This window comes from Mustela nigripes, chromosome 12, assembly GCF_022355385.1.
Source record: "Mustela nigripes isolate SB6536 chromosome 12, MUSNIG.SB6536, whole genome shotgun sequence".
Lineage (NCBI taxonomy): Eukaryota > Metazoa > Chordata > Mammalia > Carnivora > Mustelidae > Mustela > Mustela nigripes.
The window spans coordinates 105127565-105145689 of record NC_081568.1 but is presented as its reverse complement, the minus strand read 5'-3'; the positions used below and the strand labels follow the sequence as shown (position 1 = coordinate 105145689).

General features: G+C 39.9%; 1 protein-coding gene across 1 annotated transcript in view; it reads right to left on the bottom strand.

Annotated features, from left to right (window-relative positions):
• MSH3 (mutS homolog 3) overlaps positions 1–18125 on the bottom strand; it is a 170856-nt gene that overhangs the window by 28165 nt on the left and 124566 nt on the right. Inside the window, exon 18 of the mRNA XM_059416382.1 lies at positions 8834–8991. Coding sequence (XP_059272365.1) covers positions 8834–8991 — 158 coding nt within the window. The remainder of the gene's footprint in view (positions 1–8833; positions 8992–18125) is intronic.

Here is an 18125-nt window from a genome sequence, read left to right as displayed (position 1 = left end):
GCCAATAAAGTGCTTCAGATCTTTCTGTAAACAGGCAAAGCATGCACACAGAGGGAAAATAATCCCCTAGCATTAACAAAAAATGACTTCTCAGATGGCACTTCATGTATAAGACTGTAAATTAAAAAAAAGAAAATTTACTTACGAGCAATTTGGAAGACTATATAGAAACATCATCAAATGGGTATGTCTAATTTTCTTTTATTTTCTGCACTTATTTCTGAGACAGAGAGAGCATGTATGCACAGGTGAATACATGCCTGCACACCTGTGCCAGTGGGGGAGGGGGACAGAAGGAGAGTGAGAGAGAGAACCCTAAGCAGGCTCATACCCAGTGCAGACGCAGACACCAGATGCAGGGCTCAATCTCATGACTGAGAGATCGTGACCTGAGCCAAAATCACAAGTCAGACTCTCAGCTACCCGAACCACCTAGATACCCCTAATTTAATGTTAAAGCACAAGTACAAACTTTTACATACTGCTGGCAGCCTCCCTGAAGAACAAGAAAGACACACATTCCTTACACTCCACAGTCCCACTCCTAGATAACAGCTGGGATTCAGAAAACTCATTCATGTGTACCAGAAGGATTCAAGACAAGTACCAGTACTACCTGCATTTGCAACAAATCTGAATCATGTTAAATATCAATCATGGAAAATGGATAAACTGTGGTAGGTGCATGTACAATGGAATATCCATAATAACAGAAAAATGAGTAAACTGGAATTACATGTATCCATATGGATGAATTTCATAAATACAATATTGGGGGAAAGGCCACTTGCAGAAGAAAACACAGTGTGATAACATACATATAAAGGGTAAGAGCATACCCAATAACTCTGTATGTTCTCAAAAACATACCTATGTAGTAAAACTAGAGACAAATGCATGGGATGACAACTACAGTCAGAAGGGCAGGTCCTCTAGATGGGGTGGAAAGGAAAAGAATTAGGGAGAATTGTGGGTTCAATAGTATTGGCCATGTTTTATTTCTTTAGCAGAGTGGTAGTTACCTGGGGCATTGTTATATGTCTGAATTATTTTACAATAAATAAATGAAAATATGAAGGCATACTATCATACCACATTCCAGTAAGGATCTAAGATATAAATGAATGTGGTCCAGGAAGACTCCTTTCCAACTGTAAAGGAAGAGAGGGTGAGGACAGAAGAAAAGACAGGGAACAGGATCTTTATACTAAAGTAGTGCATCCCAGATACAGTCCTCTGAGGTTAGAGACCCAGGAATCTCTGCACAGCAGATACCTTGCAGCCATTAAAACATGTGAGATTAATTAGCATGAACTGGTAGGGAAACATGTCCCCTACATATCTGGAAATAAAAGCAAGCTGCATAGCAGTAATGCTTAGTATAATACCTTTTATATAAAAGAAGATTTACATATACTTGCACATTTGTGGAAAGTTATACAGAGAACCATTAATAGTTGTTGACCTGGGCAGAAGACAAAAGTTCCACTCTATACTCTTTATACTGTCAGGCTGTTTTCATAATAAGCATTTACAATTTTTAAATTATCTTTTATAATTAAACAACTGAGCTCTCCAGCAAGGGTTTGGGGAAATGCTTCTCAACCTCAGCTGCACTTCAAAACCATCTGGACGCTTACATAACTCAACTTCTAGACCCCAGTCCAACTTAAAACCTCTAGGGTCCATGTATCACTGTTTTCTAAAAGCTCCATTACAAAAAAATCCAATGGGGGTACCTGGGTGCCTCAGTGGGTTAAATGTCAGACTCGTGATTTCAGCTCAGGTCATGATCTCAGGGTCGTGATCCCATCTGTCTCAGGCTCTGTGCTGGGCTTAGAGCCTGTTTTAAGAGTCTCTCTCCCCCTCTTCCTCTGCCCCTTACCACCCTTGTGTACACACATGTACTTTCTCTCTCTCTCTCAAAAAAAGTCTAAGGTACATTAAGGGTTCAAACTCATTGTTTTAGATGTTACATGTGCAAATGACAACGTGAGTTATGAAAATTAAAGACACCATCTTGTATAATGACCCAGACAAGAAAACCATCAATGTCTACAGGAGGAAAAACCATAGGCTGGGTTAAACACTTTTTTGAAAAGTAAGCTCTAATACACTGAATCACCTGGGGAGGTTTACCCTCAGAACCCCAAATTCCATTCCACTGAGTAGGGAAGAGAAATCTGCCCTGGAAAAAAGTGTTCCCAGACAGTGACCACATAAGCATTTCACTGGATTCCTACAAAACATCTCATTTTGATTGATACTGCCCTTAATTTGAGGTTGTATCTATGTTACGTATTTATTTCAGATGTTTAAAAATATTAATAAGCAGTAGGAAAGAACACTCACCATAATCCCATATCCCTTATGGTATTTTAGAATACAAGCCTTCTATTTCGATGATTCTCTCTGCATATATTTACATGTATAATTTCTCATACAAAAGTGGAATCATACTGAATGCCAGGCTTTGTAACCAGCTCTTTTTTTCATGTCTTATAACAAGGATATTCTTTCATGTAATATTTCCTCTGGATGGGCCCACCAGGACCAGGTAACTGTAAAATGTATCCCCAAGTAGCTGAAAGAGCAGACACCTGTGAAGGCGTTAATTCGGAATGAAAACTACTCTATGAAATCATCAATTCAGTGTTTGCAAGGTTTAAAGATTAGTTGGTGCAGTGACCAACGCAGTGACTGGTGATCAGTCCAGCTCCTTGAGGCTGCACCTGGTTCAGGAGATGAAGGCACACCGTCACGCATGGAAGAGAAGAAGCTCACGTTCCATCCAAGCCCCTTCCAGGCCAGCCACTAGCTAGTCTTACTGTTACAAACCATTTTCTAACGCAATAAAAAGGTTTTTTTGAAGCTGTTTTCTTAAGTAATTTGTTTTTCTAGGCACTGTGAACTATTTTAACTGAACAAGCTCACCTTTGTGGAAACTCCACAACAGTGTTAGTCATTATGTGATAAATATTTTCAGATTCATTGCTGGCTCCATTTTAAGGCCTTGCCCTCATTTTTACTTACACTACTTGGACTACTTGGAATCTTCTGCAAACCAACACTTAACTCTTTTCTGGAAGATGACACGATAAATACAAATAAATAGGCAAGCAAATGAAGACACAGACACAATCACTTCTCCAGCAATGCCAAGATCTCACCGCACTGTAATGCCTCAGGCCTCCGTCTCCCTCACCTGTTTCTGGAGGGCAGGTCAAAAGGTTTCATTTGGCTTGGTATCCCTAAGTCCTAGCATCAAACCCTAGTACATGGTAAGGTTTTAAGAAAAACATGCGTTCAGTACCCTAGAGTTCTGGGCCTTCTCATTGAGAGAATGCTCAATATCCCAAGAGCCTATAGTTTGTGCTCACGAACATAGAAAGTAATGGCTGTCTTATGATGAGGCCTCCTTGCTGTGCTGCATGTTACCAGTTAAGATCAATTCCGAAATCAGATCCTTCTCCTGAAGTTCCCAGTGTTACTGACAAGCACCACTATTCACTCCTTTTGGTCACTAGGCTTGATGCCTCCTTGCCTCGAGTTCAACTATCTCTCTTCATCTACTGTAGCTACCAGAGCCTGTCAGTTTTAACCCTGCAAACATCTCTCCTCTGTCCCTCATCCATTCCCATGTCTATTAGTCTAATTAAATTGCTCAGGATCTCTCCAAAAATTAGATCATGACATCATGCCTTTATATAGTCTGTCTTTCACAGGGTGGCCAGATGAATCCTCCTGGAACCTCAACTGTAACTCTGATCACATCGCTTCCCTACTCCTACGTCTTCAAGGGTCCCCACTGCCTGTGGATTTAGCTTCCATGTGCTTGATCTTGAGTTAAAAGTCAATTCATTCAACAGCCCTGTTTTGTGTATGTACAAGTAGAGCAAGGTCCAGGTTCAGGGAAGGAAAAGAGAAATGTACAAAACATGAGACTCATCTTTCGGGAACAGATCACACAATAGCAGAGGCAGACCTGTACAGGAAGAGCTATAAAACTAAAAGTGGTAAGAGCTTTTTAAAAAAGGCAAAATACATGGATGATGGAAGAACAGAGATGAGAAAGATTAATTCTGGCTAGGGGAATCAAGGAAGGCTTCATGAAGGAGGTGGAATTTAAACAAAAAAAAAAATTAGAAGAAGTATTTCTGATGCAGGAAATAGTAAAAACTAAAAAAAAGACAAATGAGAAAGCACATAATAGCTTCCTGGAATTCAGAAGGAAGTGCTGGGTTAACACACTGGTAGGGGAGGGAAAGAAACAGAAAACAAGACTGAAAAGTTTGCAGTCATCTGGGGGTTCCGGACTGACATGCCCAGAGACCTGTATTTACCGTTCGAGGTTTAGCAGAATGACCTGGTCATAGATGTGCTCTGAGAGGCACCTCACAGAGGTGTGAAAACTCACTGGAGAGGAAGAAAGGAAGACTGGGAGAGCAGGGGACCAGTTTCTGCAATAATATGTAATAAGAAGTGGGGGCCGGGATTAGACCTGAAGCAGGAGAAAATGCACCACTGGCCAGAGTACATCCAGCAATTCCCGTAGGGGACAACGCCAACGACTCACACTTATTTTATCTGTTTCTTTCCTGCTGGACTGAGGAGCTTCTGGGTCCAGGTGACACAGTATGCATCTCAAGTTTCAGGGCCATTCCAGTTAGGCTGTGGTGTGTGGCACTGACAGCTTGTGGACCCACCACTACCCAAGCTTGGTGAGACTCATCTCAGGTACCACCCTTGTCCTTCCATATGTTCCTCAGTCAGAACACTGTGTGTCCTCCTCTGTGGCTTGTGTAGCCTCCAACATCAAGTCCATACTGCTCTCTACTTCCAGGTTTTCTCCAACTCTCTACCTCATTACCTCCTAAACCCAGACACTGGGCCCCTTGCCATACTGCCAAATGGCCGGCCAACTTGCCTGTGTCCCCAGTCTCTTCTCCCCATGGGCACTCCCTCCCTTCCTCTCCAGTCCCTCCCCTGCAACCCTCTCGGAAATCACCTATTCATTTCCTTGCCTCCTCTGATACGGCAAGGATTCTCCTGCTTACCATTCTTACTTCTAGACTCTACCTTCTTGTAATAACAACAGCTCCTTTGAGGTTATACCGTTTGACCATGACATCCTCCCTTTGTCCATGTTGTCAGCTATTTAACTTCAAATCCCCCCACCACCACTCATCAAAGTTGTTAACATTTGGTGTATATTCTCCCCTCTGCCCCAAGAAACCTGCCAACGCTTCTGGAAGCTAAACCAACCAACACCACCTAGATCAAGCCTAGATCTCCTCTTAGCCGCTCTCCTCCTCTACTCTATCTCAGCCATCCAGCACCAGGGGCACATGCTGGACTTCAGCAGAGACATGAACTGTTTCGCCTCAAAAGCTGCCCATTCTGGCTCATGCAGCACATCCACCACAACTGCTCTTCCAGCCCCGCAGGACTCCAGCCCACCTACCACTGTGCTTTCCCTTGGGCCCTCTTCTCTGTTGACGTTCTATGGTCCATTATTCCCAATGTGCGCTTGCCAACCCTAATCTCTTTTTTTAGATTTAAAGATTTTATTTCTTTATCTGACTGAGAGAGAGAGAGAGAGAGAGAGACAGAGAGAGAGAGTAAGCACAAGCAGGGGGAGCAGCAGAGGAAGAGGGAGAAGCAGGCTCTTCACAAAGAAGGGAGCCCAAAGTGGGACTCGATCCTAGCCCCCTGGGATCATGACCTGAGCCCAAGGCAAATGCTTAACTGATGAAGACACCCAGGCTCCCACACTTGACAACTCTTATATACCCTCTACTCTTTCATTCACTTCTCTGGAAAAACTCCACCCTTGGAGGGGGTTGCAAAAAAGGGTGACACTCTAATTCTATCATTCTTTCTTCGCCTATTAGCTGGGGCACTTCTATAATGAGAAACTTCCTCTCGTCACCTATGTGGAAAGACAGAATTGTCTTGATTCTCTCTTTATTTTTTTATTTTCATTCTCCAAAGTGATTAATGATTTTTGTTATTATAAATATCATTAACTTATTTTAATATCCTCCAAGGTAATTGAAGCATTTTTTAAATCATAAATTTATGGATATAACATATCCCCTTGGATATTCCACTGAATCATGTTCAAGTCTACCATTCACGAACAAAACAAGCCATAAAGCTGGATCTCTCACCTCCTCCTCCCAGCCAAGCTGCCTGGCCACACCTGTATAGTCTATTTCTTGACCTCTGGCTCACTCCTTTACCGTCTGCCACCACTCCACCAAAACAGCTCTTGCTGGGGCACCTGGGTGGCACAGGTGGTTGGGCATCTGACAGCTGGTTTTGGCTCATGTCTTAATCTCAAGGTCATGAGACTGAGCCCTGCACTGGGCTCCATGCTCAGTGCAAAGTCTGTGTGGGATTCTCTCTCCCTCTGTCCCTGCCACTCATGCTTTTTCTCTCTCTCTCTACAATAAACAAATCTTTTAAACAAACAAACAAAACAGCTCTTGCTAATGACCACCATTTTGTCAAGATCAAAGTTGACTTTTCTGGCTTCATTTCATCTGATTCATTTGACCACTCTGAGCTGCTGGCCACTTCCTTTCTCCTTGGAGGAGTCTTCTCCTGACAACGTAACATCCTGGTTTTTGTCCTCCTGTTGGTTTTTCTAGCTTATCATCTGACTCATCTATGCCATGTTGGCAGTCTTAAGGCTCAGCCTTAGGGCACTATTTTCTCCGCTATACTCTCTACTGAGAAGATCTCACCTATACCTAAGACTTTACTTATCGCTTATACAAAAATGTCTCATAGCAAATTTGTATCATTACCTTTCATCTCTCCCTCTGGACTCCATACACAACTGCCTAAACGACTGCTCTGTCTCTGCATATTTCTACTTACTACATATAAATGAAGTCGGGATCTATGGAAAAAAGAAAATCTCCCTCTTCCCGTAAATGCCAGAACAGAAACCATGGTTGTATCGTAGTCCCAATCATATAGTCATTATGTCATATAGTCATATATGTCATACAGTAGATGCTAAGTTAGTATGCGTTGGATGAATGAATAAATGAAAATGAATAAATACCCCCAAATTCCTGAAATTAGTGTTGCTTGTCCTTTTTCAGTAGGCTTATACTTGCTATCACTGAATGTTACTTTATATAAAGTATTAATATAAAGGGCACATGGCAGTCCCTATACACTGATAAGAAGTTTTAAAAACACACACATATATAATAAAGTTTAGCTGTTTTTATTATTATCATCACTGAATTCATTTTTTGTAGACATAAACCATTTTCTGATTACCTCTGAATCCATTCCCAAACACTTGTCTAACTCCATGAGGAAAGCTGGTCAAAAGCAAATTCTTACTTTCGGTTTCCCTTGCAATTACGGCCAAGACAGTGAGATATAAGTGGAAGTTTTCTGAGAGGCTTCTGAAAAGGTACTGATTTTCTGGAAATAAATAAAAGGTGTTGGGGGGAACTGTGGTATTCTTCCTTTTTCCTCATGTGATGTGATGTCTGGAGTCACAACAACTATCTTGCAACTATGAAAGAAAGGCCAACAAAACTGCAGAACCACTGAAGGAGCAGAAGCAGCAGTCCACCCCAAGTCTTCTCGTTATATGAGAAAAGTAAACTCTTCTTTTCTTTTCTATTACTTGTATCTAAAAACATCTGACATTCTGCTCACTAACAAGATTCTCTTTCAGACAAACCACCTTACTTTTTTAATCTTTTTCTTTGTGAATCTTCTAAAATCTTTTTGCTCTTTGTTAAATTTCTCTGTCCCTCTCCCTAATAGTGTAACTGAAATAAAATACCAAGTATATTTACATACACACAAACACATACTTTTTGTTTTTTTTACAAAATAGAAAATGACAATTTAAAAGTAAAGAAAGATTCCTTAAATTTCTTATACTGAGTTCATCTGCAAATATACAGAGATCAAAATAACATCTGCTTGGTGATATGCCATCAAAAAGAATTTAGGTCTCCTTGCTTTTCTCACTCAGACTAAAAACCAAACTCTAAGATAAAGTATTTTCATGTCTACTCAGGTGCATCAATATCAGCATGTGATATACTCTGATGTAATTCCAAAGTCAAGAATCATATAAATATGCAGCTAGACAAGAAATCAATTTATACACAAAGCTTAACTACACAATATAGACTATATTTAATTTTTCCAAAAAAGGAAATGCAAGAAGTATAATACTTAAGGAACTGATAAAGCTGAATAAATAGATTAAACTATGATTATCCTATTAGTAAGACCAGGATATTTCACCTGTATTCTTAATATGACATGCATTTAGATTTATAAAGGGTAAGACCCAGTTGGCTGTAGAGAATTTTCTTAGAGTAAAAAAAAAAGAGAGAGAGAGAGAGAGAATATAAATTAAATTATCTTGGGCCACTGCCCTTTTCAGTCTGTTTTCAGTCCCCTACCTATAAAACAAGGAGAGTGTGAACTGGTGTTCAGACTGTTCTCTGCACAGCCTATCCAGGCAAGTCTGCAAGCCTTCCACTCTGACTCAGGCAAAGCAGATCTGCTTTTATCTGTTTAAATATTCATCTTTTATATAAGATAAGATTTTTGTTAAAGAACTCAGGAACTAAAAATAACTTGAAAATTACTGGACAAAATGCTCTCCTTGGGCTCTTCTGATATTAATATTCATGATAAAATGATTTCTTTAAGCTCCAAAGCCTTAAATATTTTAAGAGCAAATCTATTCATCTAAATATGTACACAGAAAGTTCATGTGACAATGTGGGCTTGCTTTATTTTCAGAAATATATTCAAATAGAACTAATGTTTTTACCTCGTGAAAATGCCATCCACGATTCCAATTGTTGCTTCCTCTGCAGGAACGTAGGAGCCAATCTGAGCCATGATAGTAATCAATGCAACTTGTTTTATGTAGGAGCTCTTTCCACCCATGTTTGGTCCAGTGATTATCATTACTCTCTCTGAATCCCCCTAGAAAATTAAAAAGAAATTTTACTTGTTGTACCCAAAGGGCTTTTATGTAATATCTATAATTTATTCCATAAATGAGAATGCATTGGGCAAAAGATGGCTTTCTGGTATTTAAATACATTACTGATTAAGTATCACAAAGGGAAAGAGGACCTCTTTGTCTTCAACCTGAACCATGCTATTGCAGAAGAATTCTGAGCAATATACAGGATGGTTTCCACATATGAAAAAGGAAACCAGAAGCAACCTAAATGAGGTAACTACTACGGCTTTCTCATTAAACATTCATCAATCTGACTCTTTGTGAGTTTTTAATATTGCTTATATTTAAAATCTGTCAATTTCATTTATCCATCCTAAAACTGCACACATTATATAGCTAATTGCTCAAGGCCCTAATTTGAGTTTGTAGCACAAGAATTTTTTCAGTTCTAGATGGACAACTACTGAAGAGGTTTATAATGCCAAATTCTAGGTATTAGCTTTATCAGCATTTTTCACTGGCATTTCACCAGAGCATGTAAAGGAGGCAGAAAAGCGGGCACACCTGGGTGGCTCAATGGGTTAAGCCTCTGCCTTCGGCTCAGGTCTTGATCTCAGGGTCCTGGGATCAAGCCCCACATTGGGGTCTCAGTTCAGCAAGGAGCCTGCTTCCTCCTCTCTCTGCCTGCCTCTCTGCCTCCTTGTGATCTCTCTGTCAAATAAATAAATAAAATCTAAAAGAAAAAGTGGCATAAAAGCTCAAACACTTACACTAATTTAACTTCTAGAACTTGCCTCTATTAACCAATTACAGTACTTGCCACATATAGACTTGTCCTAAGGGAAATTGTCCAGCAGGAGACCACTGCAGCAAGTGAGCCCGAGGCATCCATGTGCTGTGCTCTGTAAACCCACCATGCTGGGCAATACCTGCTTGGTCAAGAGTGGCCACTGTGTAACTCACCAAGAGTCTTAGAGATGGCCTCACATAAAAGGGCTTCTGGAACTAATCAAATAATCTCTTGGGAGTTTAAACTGAGTACCATGCACTGATTCAATCTGGAGGAAGACAGAACAAGGCCACAAAGCACTGGAGATCATGAGTAAGAAGTTACGAGGAAACAAAAGGAATGAAGAAAAATTACACAGAGCAGGGAGTAAAGGGATAGTTAGCAATGAAAAGGAAGAAAAAGCAGAGGAGAGGGGTGCCTGGGTGGCTCAGTAGGTTGCGCCTCTGCCTTTGGCTCCGGTCATGATCTCAGGGACCTGGGATCAAGCCCTGCATTGGGCTCTCTGCTCAGTGGGGAGCCTGCTTCCCTCTCTCTCTGCCTCCTTATAAATAAATAAAATCTTAAAAAAAAAAAAAAAAAAGCAGAGGAGAGCACAGAGTAGTTGAGAAATTTCATGCCAATAATGAGGGTCTCAAAGTTAAAATATCATGAACTCTTACTATTGAGGGGATAAAAAGAAAACCAGTTCCATCTCTAAAGTTGTCTTATATCCTAATTAACCAGACATTTCTAGACTCACTAAAGCCAAGCTGTACTAGAGATCTTGTTCTCCCTGTGATTCATTTCTCTTATGGTTACAGGTAGCTTTAAAATGAGGGTCACATGTCTCCATTACTTGAAGGAACTTGAATGAATCTATGTTTCTTGGAACGGAAAGAGCTTAGCACACTGAAAGCAAAGAGAGAAACTTTGCATGAGTAGAATGATGAAAATAATGATTAAAATAAAATTAATTCTTCTACAGAGATTTAAAAATAATAAGCCTAGGGGCGCCTGGGTGGCTCAGTGGGTTAAGCCGCTGCCTTCGGCTCAGGTCATGATCTCAGGGTCCTGGGATTGAGTCCCACATCGGGCTCTCTGCTCAGCATGGGGCCTGCTTCCCTTCCTCTCTCTCTGTGATCTCTTCCCTTCCTCTCTCCTACTGTGATCTCTCTCTGTCAAATAAATAAATAAAATCTTTAAAAAAAAATAAAATAATAATAAGCCTATTATAAATAGTCAAACTTGGGACCTACCCAAATATTTCAAAAATTTAAATAAAATGAGTTTTAAAATTGGCAAAAATGACACAAGAAATAGCTAATCTGAATAATCCTACATCTATTAAAGAAACTCATCTGTAATTAAAAGCCCTTCCACAAGAAAAACTCCAAACCCAGATAATTTCTCCACTGATTCTTGCAAACATGTAAGAAATAGCACTTATCTTATAAAACTCTTCTACAGAATAGAACAAGGGCAACTCTTACCAAAACACTTCAAAACTCCAACAGAATCTTGATAGCAAAAACCCAACAAGAACATTACAAAAAAAAAGAATTACAGGCCAATTTCATCCACAAAAATGTATGTAAAACTCCTTAGTATATTAATAAGCAAATCCAAAGCTATACAGACACTTAGAGTTTTTGAGGAGTATAGGGTTGGTTTAATATTCAAAGACCAATCAAAGTAACTTACCACATTAAAAGAATAAAGAAGACAAATCAGGTGATGATTTTCAAGGACACAGAGAAAGCATTTGATAAAATTCAGTATCTACTCATTAAAAAAAAAAGGCATGAAAAGGAAATAAAAGGTACAATCTTTGGAAAGAAAATAATACATCTGTCATTAATCCTACAGATCATGATTATGTTTCCAGAAAATTTAAAGAAACCTATAAAAATTATTATAATCAATGAATTAAGCAAGATCTTTGGAAGTAAGGTCAGTATTCAAAAGTCAACTTTATTTCTAGACTTTAGCAATAAGTAGTTAAAAACAGAAAATTTACTGATAAAATTGACCACAGTATCAAAAAAACTCAAATACCTAGGAATAAATCTAATGAAATAAGCAAGATAGGGAAACACAAAAGACACAGCAAACTATAAAATATCTCTGAAAGAAATGAAAGAACACCTAAGTAAATGAAAGAATATACTATGTTCATGGACTGAAAAGCTCAATACTGTAATGTGACAATAAATAAATTCCTATGGTTCTGGCATAAAGACCCACAGTGGAATAAAGTAGAAACAGACTGGGGCACCTGGGCAGCTCAGCCAGTTGAGCATCTGATTTTTGACTTCAGCTCAGGTCATGATCTCGGGGTTGTGAGATTGAGCTCTGTGCACAGGGCTCTGCACTCAGCAGGGAGTCTGCTTGTCCCTCTCCCTCTGCTCCTCTCTCTGCTTGCACTCTCTCTCTCTCAATAAATAAAATTTTTAAGAAAAAAACACAAACAGATTGATGTGTATATAGTTACTTGATTTATGACAAAGGACACACTGCAGTACAGTACACAAAGGATGATCTTTTGATGGTGGTGTTTGGTCAAAAGGATGTCCTTAAAGAAAAATAAGAAATCCTGACCCCTAACTTACATCATAAACAAAAATCAGTTTCAGGTACATTACAGCTTCGACAGACAAAAAACAAACAAACAAACAAACAAACGAACAAGATTATTAGACAATAATATACGATTTTGGGGTAGAGAAAGATTCTTTAAGAGATCACAAATCCTAATTAGCTATAAAGGAAGATTTAAAAATGGAAGTACATTGGGATTTTATTTATTTATTTGATAGAAAGCACAAGCAGGGAGAGCAACAGGCAGAAAGAGAGGGAGAAGCAGGGTCCCCGCCAAGCAGGGAGCCCATTGTGGGACTCCATCCTGGAACTCCAGGATCATGACCTGAGCCAAAGGCAGTTGCTTAACCAACTGAGCACCCAGGTGCTCCCATTTGATTAAACACAAAATGAAAAGGCCTAAAATAAAGTAATACTCCTAGGCAGTAAAAACACCAAAGCAATGAAAAAATGGGCAAAGGACATGAACAGGATATTTATAGAAAAAGAAACACTCAAGGCCAAAAACACAGTCTTAATCAGGAAAAGGAAATTGCAGGATTGTTCAAGGGACCTATAAGCTATCTCTAACATTCAAATGAAGAAAACTGAACATTTCTGAAGGAATAATTTTTAAAAGACACTTTCAGAAAATTCATCATATTATCAAAAGGCTTAAGAGTCTACTTATGCGGCATGTTGGAAGTATATGGAGGGCAATGTGGAAAGGCCTAGTAAAGTTAAAGATTCTGTATTACTGGTCTACATGACCCAGCAATTCCTCTTCTAGGAGTCTACCCTAGAAAAATAAACAAGTACTCAGATATTTATATTCATTCTAGTACTGTTTGTATTCATAATAGGAAAAAAAAGGCAATCTAACTGTCTATCATTAGGAAAATGAAAAGATGTACTTTGTACAATTATGAAAACAATCATTTACAAAATAGCATATGACAGGTTCAGTGTGCCATATTTGTGTACACTTTGAAAATACACAAAATTATATATTGTTAAAATATAAATAAATAAAAGAACAAAAATATGCATAAGGATAACAAGTAACATGAGGATAATGGTTACCAGTGAGATAAGGAAGTGAAGGGGGAGGTCTGTAACACTTTATTTACTTTAAATATATCTAAAGTTCATATCACAGAAGGTCATTCTCTATGATATCTGAGTGAAGGATAAATGGGTATCTGCTATACTGTTTTCTATACTTTTTCACTTGTTTGAAATACCAGGTAGTTGAAAATTATTTAAATGAATTATTTTAAGATTTAATTATTTACTTCATAAATAATTGTCATGAACCATCAAATAACTCTTTACAAATCCCTTAACATATTTAGGAAAAATTTACACAGTTTCAAATGACATTTCTTTATTTGGATTTCCAGCATATTTACATAAAAATAGAACACCAGAAAAAAAACTCTACATACTAGAAAGTAAAAAATGTAATACAAGGCAGAATAACCTACACAAGGGTTACAATGTGTCACGAGGGAGCCCTGAATGGTGAAGGTGTTGTTGGTGGAGCCGCCTCAAGTGGAATTACCAAACGCAGCAAGCAATGGGGGTGGGTGATGGAAGTGCAGACACAAAACAAATTTTTTAAAATAAGTAATTAGGGGGCGCCTGGGTGGCTCAGTGGGTTAAGCCGCTGCCTTCGGCTCAGGTCATGATCTCAGGGTCCTGGGATCGAGTCCCGCATCGGGCTCTCTGCTCAGCAGGGAGCCTGCTTCCTCCTCTCTCTCTCTCTGCCTGCCTCTCTGTCTACTTGTGATCTCTCTCTGTCAAATAAATAAATAAAATCTTTAAAAAAAAAAATAAATAAAATAAAATAAGTAATTAGGAAAGCTACGAGGAAAAAAAAGTATACCCTTTATCTTGTAGATACTTTATTTATTCCAATCACTTGAAAGATAAAAGGATTTATACTTATGGCTCAATTAGGTATCTTCTTCAAATGGGAATCAAAAATGTGAGAGGGTACTAAAATGTTAAGAGAGCTCTGCAGGTCTCCGTTTCCTAAATTCTAACGTGAGGGGGTTGAATTAAATGATTTCTCATCCTCAAATTCTATGACCCTCTGAAAAATAACATGTCCAAATTCAGGCATATGACAGTATGTGGCTCTGGGCTGAATCAAAGAGGGGAAGCTGTGGAATTCACTTGGAAAAATGGTACACAGTGACCCAGTCAGACATGTGGTCCCTTCTGTGGAAGTGGTCTTTCCAGGCCTATCCAGCATCTGAAGACTCCAGACAAGAACTCAGAAGATTTTAAGAAGTGAAACGCTTTCAACTCAACTATCTGTAGGTAATAAAGTGTTGCTTTGCTAATAATCACTAATACTTATACCTGCAGTGGGAAATAAATTATATACTGGGCACACTCTAGTAAATACTAATGGGGAAAAAAGAGACTGTGAAGATTCAGGAGGTATTCTGAGATGCATAAATACCTCTTATCTGCATCTCTACTGCCACCATCCTGGTGGGCCACAGCAGCAGGTCCTGACTAGTCTCTCTGCTTCTCTGCCCACAGATCGTTCTCTACATTGCAGTCAGAGTGACTGCCTTAAAAATTAAAACAGAATTTGCCTCCTGCTAAAAGCCTTCAAATAGCTCCCCAGTGTTCTAATACTAAAGCCCCAACTCCTCACCATGACCTAAAGACCATGCCCGCCTGTGTGGCCTAATCTCCTCCCCCACTCCACACGTTACCTCAGCACTAGCCTGACTAGATTTGTGTTCTTCTTCCACCTGCTAAGCTCATTCCTGCCTTTGGGCCTTTCCATAGCTTGTTCCTCCATCAGAGATGTTCTTCCCTGAGATTAGATCCTTTCCATCATTCAAGTCCAAACTCAAACATCAGCTCCCAGGAGAGACCTTTTCTGACCACTCAATCTACCTTAAGCCCCTCTAACCTATCATACACTATGCTGTTAGCCCATTTTTTTTCTTTATACCTTTTATCCCTCTCTGTAATTTCCCTAATTTTCTTGTGTACTTAATGCCAATGTCACTGTTAAGTTCCCGGGGCGCCTGGGTGGCTCAGTGGGTTAAAGCCTCTGCCTTTGGCTCAAGCCATTATCCCAGAGTCCTGGGATTGAGCCCCTATCCACCTCTCTGCTCAGCGGGACCCTGCTTCCTCCTCTCTCTCTGCTTCTGTGCCTTCTTGTGATCTCTATCTGTCAAATAAATAAATAAAATCTTTAAAAAGAAAAAAAAAAAAGGAAAGGAAGTTCCCATCTTACTTCCCATCCCCACTGACTACAAGGTCTGACAAAAAAATGGCACTTAATAAATACTGGTGAAAGGCACCACGACAGGGATATTCACCACCCTTACAGAGGAAAAAATCATCTGCATTCTCTCTAGAATTAGTCAGGAATATGTGACTCCCTTTCCTCTATAGTCCCTAAGATGACAGGGTAAGTGAGGAAATGATCAAGAATCTCACGTGTGCATCTACCTCCCAGCACAGGCTTTTGTATCAGAGGCACCACACATCAGAAGGTCCCAGATGTGAAAAACCCATTAAATCTATCTGGAAAACCAGCGAGGATAAGTAAGCATTCCAACAGAGTAGCCAGAAGCCGAGAGCTGGCAAAAACCAAGCTTTAACCCATTCTGGAGCCTACTGAATTTCCCAGGGATGCATTCAACTAGACAGTTGAGATGGTGTCCACACCTGTGCAAGGCATGCAGCATGATGCTGCACATAGAGCAAGTTCTCAAGAAGACACAGAGGGGGCACTTGGGTGGCTCAGTTGGGTGGACATCTGGCTTTGGCTCAGGTCATGATCCCAGGGTTCTGGGATGGAGTCCCACACTGGGCTCCCTGGTTAGCAGGAGCCTGCTTCACCTTCTCTCTCTGTGCTCTCACTCCCAAATAAATAAATAAAATCTCAAAAAAAAAAAAAAAAAAGAAAAGAAAAGAAAACACAGATCGATGGATGGGTGAATGACAATAAACCAACACTGAAGTATTGTACCAAGGGGACTATTTCTGGAGTGTACCTATGGTCTGGCCTGAGTAAACCTTTGAGGAAGCTAGAGATCAATCTTTAAAGTTTCTGCCTTAGTACTGCTGATGTCACCAGTGACAGCACTAGTCAATAAAATCTTAGTATTCTGTATCAAGAATCAAACACGGACTCTAAACCAGTAAGTTTTGAGATAAGTAATCAATTTCCACAAAGAACGCTGTCATCTGTGTAAAGAAAAGAGAAGTGGAGATGAAAACTAGAAGGCAATTGTTAAGGTATCATAAGAAAATCACAGCTAGCACGTGCCACGAGTAACTGTGCTAATGACTAGGTAGGCATCACCTCATTCTGTTCTCACAATGGCCTCACAGGGTCATACAATTACTACTACATTCCCATGTTACAGGCGAGGAAACAGGCCTGGGGAGTCTAAGGACCTTGCCCAGTAATGTGGAGCTACCAAGTAGCTGAACAGGGATAGTAAGCAAAGATCATCCCCGTGACAGATGTCTCACAGGGCCTCCCTTCTCAATGACAGGCAGACACATTCACTGCCAGATACAAGGGCTGCTCTAGCGCAGGGCCAGCAACCCTGGGTCTATTGTTGGGTACACTGTGATGACGGTCAGTCAGAATGCCCCTGAAGTCAGGAGATGCACTGCAAAAATAAAATAAAATGAAAGGAAACAATAAAATTGTCACATGTTAATTTCAAAGACTTGGGCATCAGTTAATTTTCTACAAGAAAGGTTTCCTTCCTTGACAGGTACAGATATTGACATCGATCTTCAAAAAAGACTCATGGCAGAACTATTTTTATAATAGTTGCAGACTGCTGAAAAAGTTTGGCAGTTTTAAAGTGTTTTATTCCCTGAACATGTCAATCAGTAACAGGTTACAGTGAGAAACTCCCTAGTGAAAGCCTCGTCCAGATAAGCTCTTAGCCAAATCCTTGCACTTTTAACCCAAGGGGATCTACAAACAGAAAGGGGGATAATGAAGTTGGAGAGGAGCACAGGCTGTATGCTGACATGCTAAGGAAAGGGTCCAGACACTTCTGATGCCTGGATGCTGTCCAATTTATATTCCACAGAGAGCTAGTTGTTACTCAACCTAAACCCTCATTCTGTGGATGAAGAAACTGAAGAGTACAGTGGTCTATCCAAGATGATAATAAAATAACAGCTAACCAAGGTATGAATTTACACCTCTAATCAACTCCCCCACTACCTTTGTGTACCAACGAGTGATATGGGATGAGTTTTAAAAACAGAACAAAGAAAGTGCTAGGATAAAAAAGAGATTATTTCTGGCCAGAGTAATGGTGAAAGAACCAAGAAGGCAGTAATATCTTTTCGCTCATGAGGGATGAGTAGGAGTTCCATCAATGGAGATGGGTTATAGACAGGAAGACAGAAGAAGGAACATTCTGGGCAGAGATAGCAATATAGGTCAGAACACTTTAAAAAATAAGCAGTTATCATACAAAATATCCTTTTTTTTTTTTTTAAGAATTTATTTATTTATTTGACAGAAAGAGATCACAAGTAGGCAGAGAGGCAGGCAGAGAGAGAGAGGAGGAAGCAGGCTCCCCGCCAAGCAGAGATCCCGATGCGGGACTCGATCCCAGGACCCTGGGATCACGACCCGAGCCGAAGGCAGTGGCCTAACCCACTGAGCCACCCAGGCGCCCCCAAAATATCCTTCTTTATCTCACTGTGTCAGAAGCAGGAAGAAATGGGCACCTGAAGTAAGAAAGAAGTAACAAAAAACAATGTTAAAATGCCATTGGTGGGGCACCT